We start from the raw sequence: 15152 nt of genomic DNA on the forward strand, positions 1-15152 counted from the left end.
CCCGCGTTGCGTTGACGTGGTGCGAGGGGGCGGGGCTCCAGCGGCAGCGGTGCAAGATGGCGGCCACCACGGGTGCGGGTGAGCGGGCGCCGGGGCGGCGGGGCCGCGGGCCGGGGGGAGCCGGGCAGGGCCGCTCCTTGCTGCGGGGCAGCCGCGGCCCCCGCGGGCAGCGGCGTGGCGGGCGACGGGTGGCCGGGAGGCCTGGCTGGGTGTGTCGGGGCCGGAGGGGCGGCGGCGGGCGCTAGGCCGGGAGGCGCCCGGCGGAGGGGCGAGGGCGGCGGCGGCCGCGGCAGAGGGGGCGGCGGTGGGACCGGCCCGAGGGGCGCTGCCCGGCCGGGGGTCCGTGGAGCCGGGCCCCGCTCCTTTGCTGCGGCTCGGGGCCGGCGCCTCGCCGGGGGCTGCCGAGGCCTCGGTGGTGGGAGCGGCCCTGGCGGGGCGAGTCCGGCCCGGAGGGGGGCGCGGAGCCGGCCCGGGCCCCGCGGGACCCCCACCCCGGCTCGCTGCGGGCTGGCTCCGGGCAGCGGCGCGCTGGGCTGGGCTGTTGGGGCCGGGACCCCCTGCCCGGGGCCGGTCGGGCCCGCAGCCCCCGCTCGCTCCTCAGGCACGGCCGTGGGGCTGCCGCTGACAGCCGCCGGGCCGCCCTCCCGGGGCCGCCGTGCAGCCGGTGTGAGCGCGCTCCGCTGCTGCGGGTTCGGCCTGGCCCGCGTTCTCTGGCCTTAGCAGTTACCGGGCATCGACCGGGGTGCGTGGCGTGGGTGAAAGTAGGTGCTGAAAAGTCTTTTTCACTAATAATGTCTTCCTGTTAGATCGGGAGGATGTAACTTCCTTGTCGGGACACCTATCCTTCAAGAAGTTGGGGCGGTCTCCCCTTTAAAATGGCTCTTCACCTGACTTGGGTAGTTGAACAAATCCCATCATTGTGTTTATCATTACACGTTAAACAAAAATACAGAAACTAGATTTTAAATGTTGGTTGTTCTTTTTTTCCTGTGGACATCCTTTAATGAACTTTGACAGATCAAATAAATGAGTTTCACTTCTGTTTAGCCAGTTTCATTTTCCTGTTTTCATAAATCCGTACAGGGTTTCAAATGTGCCACTCTAATACTCGTTTTCACATTGCTTCCTTGCAAGTTTAAATGTGAGATCACCAGAAGATTGCTCTCAAAGATATAACAATGTTATGGAATTCTTTTTTTACAGATAGGTCTCAATCAATGACCGCTTCCAACTTCTAAGAATAACTGCCACAATGCAGATAATTCATAGGAATCAAGTTTATAAAAACACTTAAAATGCAGTGGATGCTGTCCTGAGAATTAAGTTTTAGAGATCTCTGAACATATGTGACTGTGAGGTATTGGAACACTTGATTAAAATATACAAAAAATGTAGTGGACCCTTCTTTCCCCTCTTATGTCACGCTGTTCTGGCTACCATACTTTCTCAATGATTCTTTCAAGCTGCTGACTTATCATTTTGTATTTGGCTGGAAGAACAAGGCAAACATTTTTCCTTTTAAACCAGTGCAACTTCATGATTTAATTGTCTGGGTGGTCACAGAGGGGTATGTGTGGAAGGGGACTTGGGCTGCAGTGATAAAAGTCCAAAGCTAGTTCTACTCCCCAGCTTTCCTTTTGCAGCAGACAGTCTTTGTGATAAGCTGTTAAACCATCATCTGCTAGCCACATTGTGTCTTTTGGATTGCTTCCTGTTATTTCATGGATTTCTGAAAGCAGTCTCATTTCTTCAGTGCTGGAAGTGTCAAGCAATACACAGCCAGGTAGACGTGAGTAGGGACATCAGTTTCTGCGTCTACAGTGTGGGCATTTGACAAGCACTGCACTTCAGCTACTCGTGAGATCCTGTGTACTTTGCTGCTGGCGGGGGGCAAAAATAGTGATGTATAAACATGTGTTACAGGAACACTGACCTTTTGCAGTAAACCCTAAATTCAGTCTTGGAGAACCTTCAGATACAGACCAGCAGCTTACGTTGATGGGAACTTTAAAGCTTTCTCCATCTGTAAATCATGGGCTGTCCTGCCAGCAGTGGTCTGCGTTTTCTTGTTGCATTAGTAAAGGATGGAGATTTTGCTCTTCTGATGAAGAGAACAACAGTGTCCGGGTACAGTAGTGGTGGTGGCACTGCAATGCAGTTTGTATGGTTCCTTCTTGACACTGCACTGAAGGCATTGCCTGGCACATACAAACAGAGCCTGGAAGGGATGGACACCTGTGCTCCACTACTGATTGATCTGCTGTGGGGCTTTGGGCAAGTAGCTTAGTATCTTTGCTCATATGTAAAACAGATTTTGCTGTTGCTTGCTCTGTGGAATTTTAATGTATTCATCTTTGTTTATAAACCACTCAAATGCATATGTTACCTTGAGTTAACAGTGGTTCAGCAAAGGATCTTAAACAAAGGTTGACGATGAAAAATTCTCAGTCTTTCCTTAAAAGCAGCTACTGACCCAGAGGAAGGAGTGGTAGCAAATGTCCCTGTAACTTAGACTAAGTCATAGGACTGGTCCTGGGCATTGGACAGGTAAGCTTTATATTTGAATCAGAGAACCAGGTAGAAATAATTAACAGGAGAAAACAACCCTCACCTGGAAGAAATGTTATGAAGGGGCCACCAGTATCGCTCGTATAGAACACAATTCTGTGTTGCTGACGACGTGGGTTTTGCGCACACACAGTTAATGTATGAATAAAAAAGAAAAGTTGACTTTAATCATTCTAATAAGGCTTTTCACAGGAAACCACAAACACCCAAACCGAGCGTATGTCTGTCTGTCCTTCAGACTGAAATGTCATGCAGGAGCGCTCAGCTGGGTCGGGTACCCGTTCTAGCCAAGAAATCAAGGGTGCCTCAGAGGCTCACGTACTCTGTAATCCTGCAGGGAAGTTGGACTGCATGGAGTCTGTGTTGCAGTTATAAGACTACAGGAGCTTGCTCCATGTTGCTCTCCTGCAGCCTCCAGTATTATAATGGGTCAAAATCCGACCATGTTGGCCTATGGAATCCTGTTTCTCTTAACTTTCATCCTTGGAAGAGTTTAATGATCTCATTCAACCCCCTTTTCTCTCATGGGTCTGTTTAGGGAGTCTGTTGCAGGGCTGTGGTAGGCACTGGGTTTACCAACAGCTTGGAAGAACTGAGTAGTGAAATGATTTGCCCAGATTTAAGTTATTTGAAGTCAGAGGAATGTGAAGAACTACAGAAGGACAATTCGTTAGGTATACGGTCATGATAGTGCTGATATATGTGACTTAATCCTAACGGAGAGAAGAGCACAGATCAGTTTTAGTACAGTATATTAAAAGAATACGTTTGTAATTGTTGGTGGGCCCATAATATCACCGTAAACTCAAAGATATGCTTGTGAAGAGCAAGTGAGATGTTACAATGAAGAAGAAACTGATTTGAAGGATACAGAAGGTGTACCCTGCCTCTGCAAATGGACCGTGATATCTCCTTCAGAGTGCACTGCATACAGTAGTTATCTCAAAATAAATATTGCCAGCCACCAAGTACTTTCTAAGTGTGTGAGTAAAATACTCAAGGGTAGGGAAAAAGTAATTGAAGACAAAATAGGAAGATAAATTATGCCTTCTTAAATAAGATGGACTATAAGAACAGATTAAATAGCCGGTGCTAAAGGAGTTGTTTGCAGAGCTTCTTTGTGTATTGTAATGGAAGGATGCAGTAGATTAAAAGGGTAAATAGTACAAAACTTACAAGAAGATACTCAGTTGAATCTTTTCATGTATAATGATACAAATTACATAATATATTTGAAAAATGCCATTCTAGCTGAGAACTTAAAATGATTCATTAGGGTATTGTGCGTCCTGCCTCTGCTGCTCCCCACCTGTGCTTGTCAGCTCCGGTGCTAAAACTGGAGTCCTGGTACCAAACAGGTAACTGCCTTAGTCTGTCAGCGTGGCATCTTGCTCTTCAAAGCTTGTCTTAAAAATCAGTGAACCTACCTGTGCATTTACCTTTTGGTGGGTGGTGTGAATTTAAGAGAGCCTAATGATATTTTGTGGGTAGAAGAGGCAGCTGTAGGAAAGCATCAGCTCTCAGTCACTAACAGCCATTTCAAAGAGGAAATGGTGGGGGCTTCCCTGGTGCGATTTAGTGTCAGGGCTTTGTCCAGGATGCTATTTCAGGATGACTTGTTTTCTAGAGTAACTTCTAGCTCAGCTGGTAATGTTTAGCTTTTCAGATGAGATACAAGTCACAGAATGCATCTGATTTTAACTCTTCTGCTATTGGAAAGTTTTATTTGGCTTCAGACCTCAATGATACTGCCAGTGTGTCTCAGACAAATGTTTTAAAGTTACCTCTTCCCAAGTAACACGCTTGTAGTATTGAAAGACAGAACCAGCGTTCTAGCTTCACAGAACAGAAAACACTTCAGGTTGGTTCAAGTGCTCAGGAAGTTATTTTGCATCTGCAAAATGTCTCGGTACCTGTTTGCATTATCAGAGTGGAAGTCATGACTATAAAGACAATGCAAGAAATTTGAAGTTCCTGGAAGTTTTTTTGACAGTTGCTGAAAACCTTTTATTCAGTTCTAAATATTCCATCACTTCAGAAACTCCATGTACCATTGTGACAAGGAATGATTTACTTATTTTTTACAGCTTTTTAGAATTCCAGTGCTGCAAGCGTAAGCTATCAAATTTTCAATAGTTGCAATCTCTGCAAAGAGATGATAAATACATTGGAAAAGATGTAATTACGGCTGAGTCAAATACACGAAAAAACCCAAGCAACAGAAGGGGCTTTAACATATTAGGCAACAGAGGTGTTTAAAGCTACTGGATTTCGGTTCACTTGAGTCACTGTAAATCAGAACCAGTACAGGATGCAGAGTTAAAGTTGGTTGAAGGGCTGGTTTGCTAAGTTGGCTGTTACTGGTGAAGATGTCAAGAAATCTTCAGCAAAAAGATGGTTCCTCTTTTTAGACCCCCTAATGAGTGCAGTGCATTTCCTGTGTGCTTTGCTGAGGTGTCCTGTGTGGTATATGTGTGCTTTAATCCTGAAGAGCAATGCTTGTAATTTGATTTCACTTTAGAAAGCAAAGAGAAGTGTATTCTTGATGTTTTTGTGAGAGGCATGTATTTTGTTCTGCTGATGCTGATGAAGGAGATTCAAGAAGAGGATCTACTCTCAAAGGCATGCTGTCCACCTTCTTTCCCTGGTTTCACTGTGCTGTTTTCAGCAGGTTTCTGAATTTGGAATTGTTTTCATTACATGATAGGGGAAAATTGAAAGATTAAAAAGTATGGTCAGTCAGGAAGTGTTGGTTTTAACTTGATAAAAACTTGCGGCGTTCTTCACGTGAACGTAAATTTCAAATGAGAAAAATCTCTGACTGGTAAAATTACTCTTAAAACTATCATAAGAGACATTCAGTTATGTACGTGTGTATCTTTAGTAGTGCTGTGGTAGAAAGTGAATCTGAGAGTGTTTTAAGGTCTTTTAAAGGCCAAGTAGGCATTTAACTGTCTTCCAGGAATACTTCTGTTCTTTCCTAGTGCAGAACCTTCCTGAATGTGATTCTGACCAGACATCGTCAAACTCCTTTTGTCCTCATTTCAGCTTGCTGTCTCTCAGTCTTTCAACTCATTGCTTAGGAAACAGCTGGGTTGTGAGGTGCCGTAGCGAAGGCTCGTCGGTGCCAGTCTGCCTGGCAGCACTGGTGTGATGTGAAGTTTTTGACAAGGAGAACGGAAGGTCCTAATTCTGTTTGAAGGCTGAAGAGGATGTCACCCCAAACCTAGCAGCTTCTTCCTGCAACTTTAAACTCTATAAAGTACACATCCTGACTTTCTGGAAAACTCAGTCTGTAGTTCAGTTTTGTTCTCTAGTTGGACATCAAAATATTTCATGAACCTTTTGTAACTGGTGAACTAGTGGGCAGGGCTGAGGCTTCACAAATGCACGTTTACTAAAAGATGAACTTTGAGAAAGACTTTACAAACCTCTGTCATTGGAGATCTTACCTTGTCAGTACAGTTACAATTTAGTTTTCATAGATTTGGTGTTGTCATTAATAGCAAACACCTCCTTTTGCTCTGAAGTGTTTTTTCAGTTCCATCTCCTTGCAGTCAGGCCAGCTGCAAGTGCAGCAATTATCTGGATATTACTGTATTTTTGTATCAAATGAAGCTGCTGGTTGAGAGTCTTCTTGAACAGTAGTGAAGGCTAGATTGAAGTGCATAACTGAAAGTACTTTCAACAACGTGATTACTTTTTAATTGCTTCTTGCTTTATTTAGGTTTTCTTGTGTTAAATGAAGGACTTTTAGAAAAACAGGTTGGTTTGGTTACTGCCTTGAAAGTCTCCATTGCTACACTGACAAGATTGTGCAAGGTATTTATTGGGGGGATGGGAGGACCATACAGAGTTGACTCATGGTTGTGTCAGCTGGCGCAGGACATTTCCTAACTCTGAATCTGCCATGGTTTATCCATGGAGGTTGTTTGGCAAATACAGTGTATGCCTAGAACAGATCAGATCACTTTCTAGGAATCTTGGTGGACAGCAAACATGGGGATATGTTTGTGTGGTTTCTGAGGTTCGGGTCCCAGCAGGATGTGGTAGCTGACCGTGAGTGCTCCAGGCCTTTACGAATGAAGAGGAGACAAGGTTGGTTTAGTGGCTTCAGGATTGGCTTAATGGCTTTGTGCGTCTTTCCAGGCTGATCAGAAGGGTAAATCTGGTCTTTTATTCTTCCTTGCTTAAGGGCAAGTTATTTAGAAATTATTTAAAGCATTTGTGATCATATGGCCATAGTCTTTTATTTATCTATATATGCGTGTGTATGCTTTCCTTCCTGTAGAATCTCCTGAGAGCGTGTCAGGGAGGGAGCTGAATTACCATCTTAGATGTGACTCTGAACTTGCCTTCTGTAGGGGCTGAGATGCTGGTCTTCCGTGTTACACCTCTGACCTTTAGCATAAGGATAAAACATTTTAGAAGGCAACGAAGTTGTGGGACAAGGTAGTTTGTTGTACAGTGACAAAAAATCTCCCATGATCATTTTATTTTCTGTGAAGTGCATAGAAACTCTACTTCACACAGTACTACTAGAGTAGTGCTCACAGGTGAGCAGTTGTTGTGGAAATAATAATCATTTGTGTTAACTTTTTCCGTGTGATAGGAGCCAGTGCATGATGTGACTAGCTAGCTCTCTGTAGACCTCAGACTTGTCAGAGAACACTCAAATCCTGTGTGACTCTCTTATGGCTCTGATTCATGCTGAATCAGGGCAGCTGTATCTGGGGAGAGCCTGGAAATGAAGTTGCCTTCTCTTCCTGTAAGGCTGTAAAGCCAAGCCTAGCTCTGGTTAGCGAATGTCAGAATTAAGGCTGCCTTTCAGCCTTGGTTGTGGCCTTCTCAAATGTATATGTGATGATGTAATTTTTAATTACACGATCACTTAATTTTCTTCACAGAGGATTCCTGCCTCACTCGGTGAACAGAATATGTGATGCTCAGAGTAAGGGGAAACAGGGGTATACAGCTATATTTTTAGTTTCCTTCTTTGGCGCATGGCATGTATATGTTTAGCATAAAGCTGATTCCTCCTAGGATATTTGTTTTGGTCTAAGTAAATATCAGTAAATTATCTTTGCACCACTGATACATATGAAGTGGTATTGTCAAGCACTGAAGTACAGAGACTGAGATGATGCTTGATGTGGTTCAGAAGAGAGAATATTTTTTGGCAACAAGACACATTTGAGGCAGGTCTTCTGCTGGCTTCAGCTTCTTTGAGCTGGGAGAGGCTCAGGTTGGGTTTTCTAATAATAGCCACAGACGGTTTCCTTCGCAGCATCACCTGCGTTGTCAAAAGAGCTGCTGTGTCAGACCATGGGGTGGAGTTCACCCTCCAGAAAGACCTTTTGTTCGTCCTTCTTCCCTGGCCATTTCTTCCCTGGGCTGAAGTCCAGGCAGCAGTTTCAGGCATTACGTAGCCGTGAGTCATTCCCCATCACCAGCTTTCCCATGCATCCGCTGCAGCAAAAAAATGTGAAATAGGTTGTGTGTGTGTGTGTGTGTGTAAGTAAAGGCAGCACCTTGTCCTTCAACTCATACTCCATCTGTTTCTCTTGTCCCCTGCGCTGGAACTAGACTGCTCTCTTCTCTGCCTCCCGTAACTACTGCTTGGAGAGCATTGGGAATATAATTAAAAATGGGGTGGCTGATCTGTTGTGATTCAGGTGTGAACTGCATACCTGAACCTTCATATGCCTGCAGTAGACAAGATATATATACTTCATGCTTCTAAGGTGTTCAGAGAGGGGAAACGCTGGGAATTTTTGGTGCAGGGGAAGTGGCAGTGGTCCCCAAGAGCCCCAAATCCTTGGTGGTAACAGGGGCTCAGTTAATCTTATGGCACTGACTCATTTCTTTTCACAGCCAAAGATTTGTATTACTCAGCAGCCATAGTAACAGCACGGTCTCGCTGGGAGTTGAAGGTGTAGATATGGCCTGGAGTTGTATTTGAGTCGTGCTCAGCAGCCCCCGTATGTGTGGTTTGGTATAGCCAGTGCAGGTCTGTCGTCTTCTGACACTGCTTTTCTGATTCCAGGTTTCTCTTTTGTACTATTGCTACAGCTGTGTTATTAAATCATGTTTCCCCAGAATATTCTTGATCATGGTGATGTGTGTCAAAATGGCCAACAAACTAATTCCTTTAGTAATTTGGTTTTTTGGGTTCTGCTGTGCTTCCTTTTTAGTGAATGAAATTTGGGCAACTCTGATTCCACAGCAAAATAATCACTGACACTTGGTTTCTTTAGGTCATTAATATATTTTAAAGGGATTTTAAAGCTACTGGAGTTATTCCATTTCAAGCACTGCTACATTTCACAATGCCTTAGATCCTCTATTTCCCACATTGGCAAGCAGCTACAGAGGGGATTTTTAAAGCCCTTGATCCCTTCCTTATGTCCTCAGAGTTTGGTGTCCCAGCCATGCTGGAAGCGCTGGCTCTGACCGAGAAGTTTTCTGGGTTCACTTTATACACTGAAGGGTTGATTTACCGTTCTCTTCCTGCTGTACTAAATAAGTGATAGTGAAGAAGGGGATTCATTATAGTTTTCTGGTTTTACGTGCTGTTGAATAGTTAACTTCATACTATGGGATGGGGAGGTAACTCCAAACCCCAAATCCAACCTTTCTGTATGTCAGGCAAAAATAACTATTAACTATATCCTGGCAATAATTTTGTTGCTGTTGGAGAGAGCTGTGCGTCACACGGGTACCTGGAAGGATGTGGTGCGTTGACCCTGGCCGGATGCCAGGTGCCCACCAGAGCTGCTCTCACTCCCCTCCGCAGCTGCACAGGGGAGAGAAAGTACAACAAAAGGTGGGTGGGTTGAGATAAGGACAAGGAGAGATCACTCAGCAATTACCATCACGGGCAAAACAGACTCAGCTTGGGGAGAATTAATTTATTATCAATCAGGTTGGAGTAGGGTGATGAGAAAAGAAACCCTAGATCTTAGAACACCTTCCTCCTGCCTCTCCTTTCTTTCCAGGCTTAATTTCGTTCCCGATTTCTCTACCTCCTCCCCCTGAGTGGTACAGGGGGACAGGGAATGGGGCTGCGGTCAGTTAATTACACATCTTCCTCCTCCTCAGTGGGAGGACTCCTGCCCCTGCTCCAGTGTGGTGTCCCTCCCACGGGAGACGGTCCTCCACAAGCTTCTCCAACTTGAGTCCTCCCCACAGGCTGCAGTTCTTCCTGAACTGCTCTGGCGTTGGGTCCCTTCCATGGGGTGCAGTCCTTCAGGGACAGACTGCTCCCACCTGGGTCCCTGCGGGGCCACAACCCTGCCAGGAGCCGGCTCCAGTGGGGGCTGCCCACGGGTCACAGCTCCTTCGGGCACCCCCTGCTCTGGTGTGGGACCCTCCCCGGGCTGCGGGGGGGGATCTGCTCCCCCGTGGGCTCCACGGGCTGGGGGCACGGCCTGCCCCACCTGGGCTTCACCAGGGGCTGCCGGGGAATCGCTGCTCCGGTGCCTGGAGCACCTCCTCCCCCTCTGCTGACCTGGTGTTCACAGAGCTGTTTTCTCTCACGTATTCTCACTCCTTTCTTCTGGCTGCTGCTGGTCTTCTGCAGGGTTTTTCTCCTTTGTTAAACATGTTATCCCAGAGCTGCTAGCACCATCGGTGGTGGGCTCAGCCTTGGCCAGCAACAGGTCTGACCACCTTGGAGCCAGCTGGTACGGGCTTTGTCAGACATGGGGGAAGCTTCTAGCAGCTTCTCACAGACGCCACCCCTGTAGCCCCCCTGCTACCAAAACCTTGCCATGCAAACCCGATACGAAGGAGAAGTGGTAGCCTCGAGTGCACTTAACATTTTGTGATGACCGAGGTACAGGTACCTCGAAGAAGAATGGGTGATTAAGTCCCCTGTGGCCTGGGTTCAAGATCTTCCTTTGCCATGGACTTAATGGGTTTAATGGGTGACCTTGGATATGTCACCTAAGTTCTCTGTGCTGTTGTTTTCCATTAAAGTAATGGGGATAAGAAAATTTTCTTGTTTTGCTGTGCTTTTTGATGATCAATGTGCCAGCAATTAGGAAGGGCTGAAATTCCTTGGTGGTGGAGGTCATAAGTACAAAAGATGCCATTGCTGCTGCCAAAGCCCACTTAAATTAACTTCGGATTAACCTACTAATGTTATGGAAGAGTTTTATTTACTTTGAACGGTATTTTTAAAAGCTCTGAGTGAGTTGAGTGGTGTCAAGCCTCTCATGGTGTCATTTTATAGAATCTTCAAAATTTTTATATATAAATCATATAGACGAGTGCTAATTAGAGCTCTGTAATACTGTGTGTATCTCTGAGTGGACAGATGTCCTGTCACTTTACTGCCTGCCCTAATATCTGACCCGTCAGCCTTCTAGCATGTTTCATTGTGGATACCTTGATTTTGCTTCTAAAATCCAAACTAAATATGGATATATCTTTTTCGTAGTGTTGAAATATCGTCATTTGAAAAACAGTGATATTTGTATGTTTTTATGCAAAATGTTTTCTGCAGAAAGACCAAAAGTGTCAGTGAAATTAGCTTTATTCATTTATTGGATTTCTCAACTCGAAATATTTGTCTGATTGTTTTCAGGAGTAAAGTTCCTCGTAATTTTCGTCTGTTGGAAGAACTTGAAGAAGGGCAGAAAGGAGTAGGTGATGGAACAGTTAGCTGGGGCCTTGAAGATGACGAAGATATGACACTTACAAGATGGACAGGAATGATTATTGGGCCTCCAAGAGTAAGTATCTACTTAAATATTAAAATAGTACTGTTAATTTTTTCTTATTCACCCTTTTCTTCTCTCAATCTAACCACTGGAGCAGAAAACAAACAGAACACAATGAGTGAAAAAACACTTCAGCAAGTGATTTATGTTGAAGGTTCAAGTTCCATGTAATAATGGGTTTCACATATCTGTATCTTTTTGCTTATAATTCGGAATATTTTTAGTGCCTTTCTCTTGTTAGTTCTGTTACATGTCTGCTTTATATTTACAGATTCATTAAGGCATAACTTTTGAGATTTCAGGATTCTAGTACTCTTGAATACAGCCAGGTTTAAAATCCTTCGGCTAGTGAGATTACATATGGAGCTAATGTAGGTAAAACACAGATGTTTTGTTCAGTACTGCTGGTCTTTCTGCTGCTTCTTGTTGAGTTTATGGGTTGTTTTTTATTGCAGCAGTACTGACTTGCTCTTGTAGAGTTTCAGCTAACTCGGGAAACTCAAATTTTAATGAATTCAATTTCTCTGAATGTTCTCTCCCAGAGTAGCTTCTTATATTGCTACTGATCTTTGTGGCAGTATTGTTGTGTTCTGCCTCTCCTCCCCCCAAACCCTACTAAACTGTGAATCTCCACTCCGGTAGTGAACTTGATGATCTAATTGTGCGTTGTGTGTATGTATGTATCCTAAAATCAAAACTGTCTCCAGTTTCACTGTGTGTATCTGTTCTGTTTCCTTAACATCCTTACCATGAAGTGCAAGTAGCTGATTCTCCTGCCTGCAGTAGCAGGTGTTGTCTTCGGTACCTGGCCCAGTATCACTTCTCAATAGTTCCAGTGTTCTCAATCTGTTATATGGAAGCCTTTACAGACCTTTAATCATGCTACTGCCCTGTGTGTTCCCATTCTGTCAGTTGCCTTTTCTGACATACAATGAGGTTTTGCAAGAATTTATATTTTGACATTACACATGCAGTATTTTCTATCTCATCCAGAAGATGAGATCCAGATACCTTTTGTCTGCCGTTGTTAACATCTTCCCGTTTGTGATCATTTTGTTTGTTTATGATATGCCAAAATCATTTTCTAGAACAGCATTTGATTTTATAACATTAGGAGGGTGTTAATGACACTGCATTAAGACTGTGAAGAAAGCTCACTGTGTGCATACACTTCATGGAAAATTTAAGCAACCTTGAAATCTAATTTAGAAAATTAAATAGAAACTGAAATGTGCAAACAGGCATGTGCTGACTTGTCAGCAGTGATAGAAATTTGTTGTTCATGTCATACCGCTAACCAGGGCTAGAAGACTATCACGGAAGATGATTCAACTGTGCCTCTTTTGTCTTTCTGACACAGTTATGAATACAGATTTTTTTCCAAAAATGTCTTGACTTCTTTTAAGCTTATTGCCTGAAAGCAACAGGCTGTGTTGAGAGAGATTCTGGGAACTTTGTCATTCTTGTTTGCTAAGTGGCTGTCCTGCTTTTAGCACTGTTCATACTCAGTGATATTATCATGAATTTTTTTTCTTAGTAGAATGTGGAAATCCTGGCACTGGAAAAAATTTTGAAATCCTATTTCGTTCTGGGTGGAAAGCAGTCATGCTTGTAGCAGGTGGAATAATCTTATGTTGGGCATTCAGGAGGGAAAAATGAACCATGATGCAGTTAGATACGTGCTGCTGCTCCGAGTGTCCCTGCTACCATACATGGAAGCACGCTTCTCCTTCCCAGACTTTGTGCGGATGGTTTCGCAGCCAGTGATTCATCTTGTTTATACAAGCTATTTAAAAACAGTGGCACTGTCAAAACTTCAGCTTTATCTGCACATATTTTATATTGGCTATAGATATGTGCACAGTCAAGGCTTTCCATTCACTGGTCTTACTGTGGTGCAGTTATTTGCAAAGACCCTGAAAACCTGCACGAACCTCTGGGCTGTGAATTGCCCTGTGTGCGAGCCTCGCTCAGGGACTCGGTCAGGAGGCCTGGGCAGGCTGAGCAGAGCTGATGGATGACTTGTCTTCCACAAAACTTTGTGACAGCGTTTAGTTTGTCACCGGCCAGCGCTGGCCAGCTGCTGGTCCCACCATGGGTGGCTGCAGGCTGGCTTAAAGCCGCTTTGTTTGCATAGATGGGAAGCAGCTGAATCAGGAAGTCTATTCTTATATTTTTGGTAGTGGTTTGCATCAAAATGCTCCTTAGTATTAAGGGTAATATTAAAATGTTAAGGGTCATAACAGGCCCTCAAAAGGGATTGCACGGAGTTTTATACTGAGAAGTTTTTGGACTTTGGGCAACTGTTCTTAAGGTCCTGGTGAGGACATTGTGCTTTGCTGCTACAGGTGAGCAGGAGCTGCTGGCTGCTTGTTGGCTTCTGCGCTCACACATTCACCTGGATTTTTGCTCATGGTTGCTGTCTCGTGAGTTTAATGTTCACTGCATTGTTGAAGGTGCAGGAAATTGTGTCAGAAGCTCTAAATCTGGAGAGCTTGTCTGCCTAAACTTCCCCATGGTGATCCTGTTCCTGTTGTGCATTTCTGCCAGCTGCCTGCATTGCCCAACTTAGCTGGAGCTGTGTGCCAGGCTACACCAGATCATCACATCAAAAATAGTTATTCTCAGAATGCAGAATAACATTAACTGGTTTGTTTCTTTTAATTTTAAATATTGAAGAATCATTGTAGCCTTGTTCCATTTCTCTCTCCTATACCCATTGATGGGTTAGTTAAAAACTCATGATCCAGGATTTCTGTTAGCGGTGAAGTCTTAAGTGTTACTGCTGTGGAAACAGAGTGATACTGCTGCTTGCCATCAGGATGTACTTTGCAATGTGGTGAATCTTGGAACATTCCCCTTTCCCAGAATGGCCACGTGGTTTATGACCAAAGACTATTTTTCAAGTGCATTTCTAGGACAGGCTGACTTTAGATAGTTACCTAAGCTACAGCTGTGGCTTCAGTTTCAAGGTAGAGTGTCTGATTAGTAAACTGATAAAACAAAGGTACTGTGTAAAGAGTGGTTGAAAAGTAGGTATCTGAGCTCTACATTGATTTTAAAAAAACATCATTTCAGTTGGTGAATGGAAAGCAATGCCAGTTTCCTTTCTTACATGAAAATTCGACGCTTAAAAGACCAGTAGAATTCATTACCCTGAAGAGGTAACATTTGATACTCTGAATGTTGTAAAATGAACTTAAAACAGAGGTAGCCAGCACAGTGTAAGTGGCTGCCTTTATGTTTGGTTGTTTACGTGTCCCTAAATTAACCACTGTTTTAACCTAATGCTTATTGAACCGCCTGATGTAATTGTTTCCCCCTTTCTTTTCCCCTCAGACAATTTATGAAAACAGAATATACAGCCTTAAAATAGAATGTGGGCCTAAGTATCCAGAAGCACCTCCATTTGTAAGATTTGTAACAAAAATTAATATGAATGGAGTAAATAGTTCTAATGGAGTGGTAAGTTTTCGGGTTTGGGTCATTTTAATGTGGTTTTCATGTGCAACTTTGAATTAATGTTTTGTTTATACTTGCAACTTGCTTAATTATTGCTTGCTGGTGCCATTTGCTCTGAGGAGAAGGGAGGGGGGGTAGAAGGGAAGTACACAGCCAAGTGTGTTCTGAAATTAAAATGTAGAACTGATTTTTTTTTTTCCTGCCCTTTTGCCACTCAAATAGTTGCATCATGCGGGGATTTATTACGCTTTTAGGAAACCATTTGCTTGCTTTTGCTTTCTTTGGTTTCTCCCACTCCAAGATTTTTTGTAGGATCTTTAGTTGGAGGGTGTGGGAGGGAGTTAAGTGTATCAAACGTATCGATTCTGACAGGAGTGGTCTTTTTGTCTATTTTAG

At 44.1% G+C, this 15152-nt stretch overlaps 1 protein-coding gene across 4 annotated transcripts in view; it reads left to right on the forward strand.

Moving 5' to 3' along the window:
• Positions 1-15152, forward strand: part of UBE2V1 (ubiquitin conjugating enzyme E2 V1) — a 16984-nt gene continuing 1832 nt past the window's right edge. Inside the window, exons 1-3 of one of the 4 annotated variants that reach the window (XM_037403322.1) lie at positions 1-78; positions 11159-11306; positions 14634-14759. In XM_037403322.1, coding sequence (XP_037259219.1) covers positions 11262-11306; positions 14634-14759 — 171 coding nt within the window. In that variant the 5' untranslated portion in view covers positions 1-78; positions 11159-11261. Of the gene's footprint in view, positions 79-6572; positions 6667-6707; positions 6731-11158; positions 11307-14633; positions 14760-15152 lie in introns of those variants that run through there. The other 3 variants (XM_037403319.1, XM_037403320.1, XM_037403321.1) reach the window with 3 other exon arrangements.

The sequence above is a fragment of the Falco rusticolus genome, chromosome 10 (genome assembly GCF_015220075.1).
Source record: "Falco rusticolus isolate bFalRus1 chromosome 10, bFalRus1.pri, whole genome shotgun sequence".
NCBI lineage: Eukaryota > Metazoa > Chordata > Aves > Falconiformes > Falconidae > Falco > Falco rusticolus.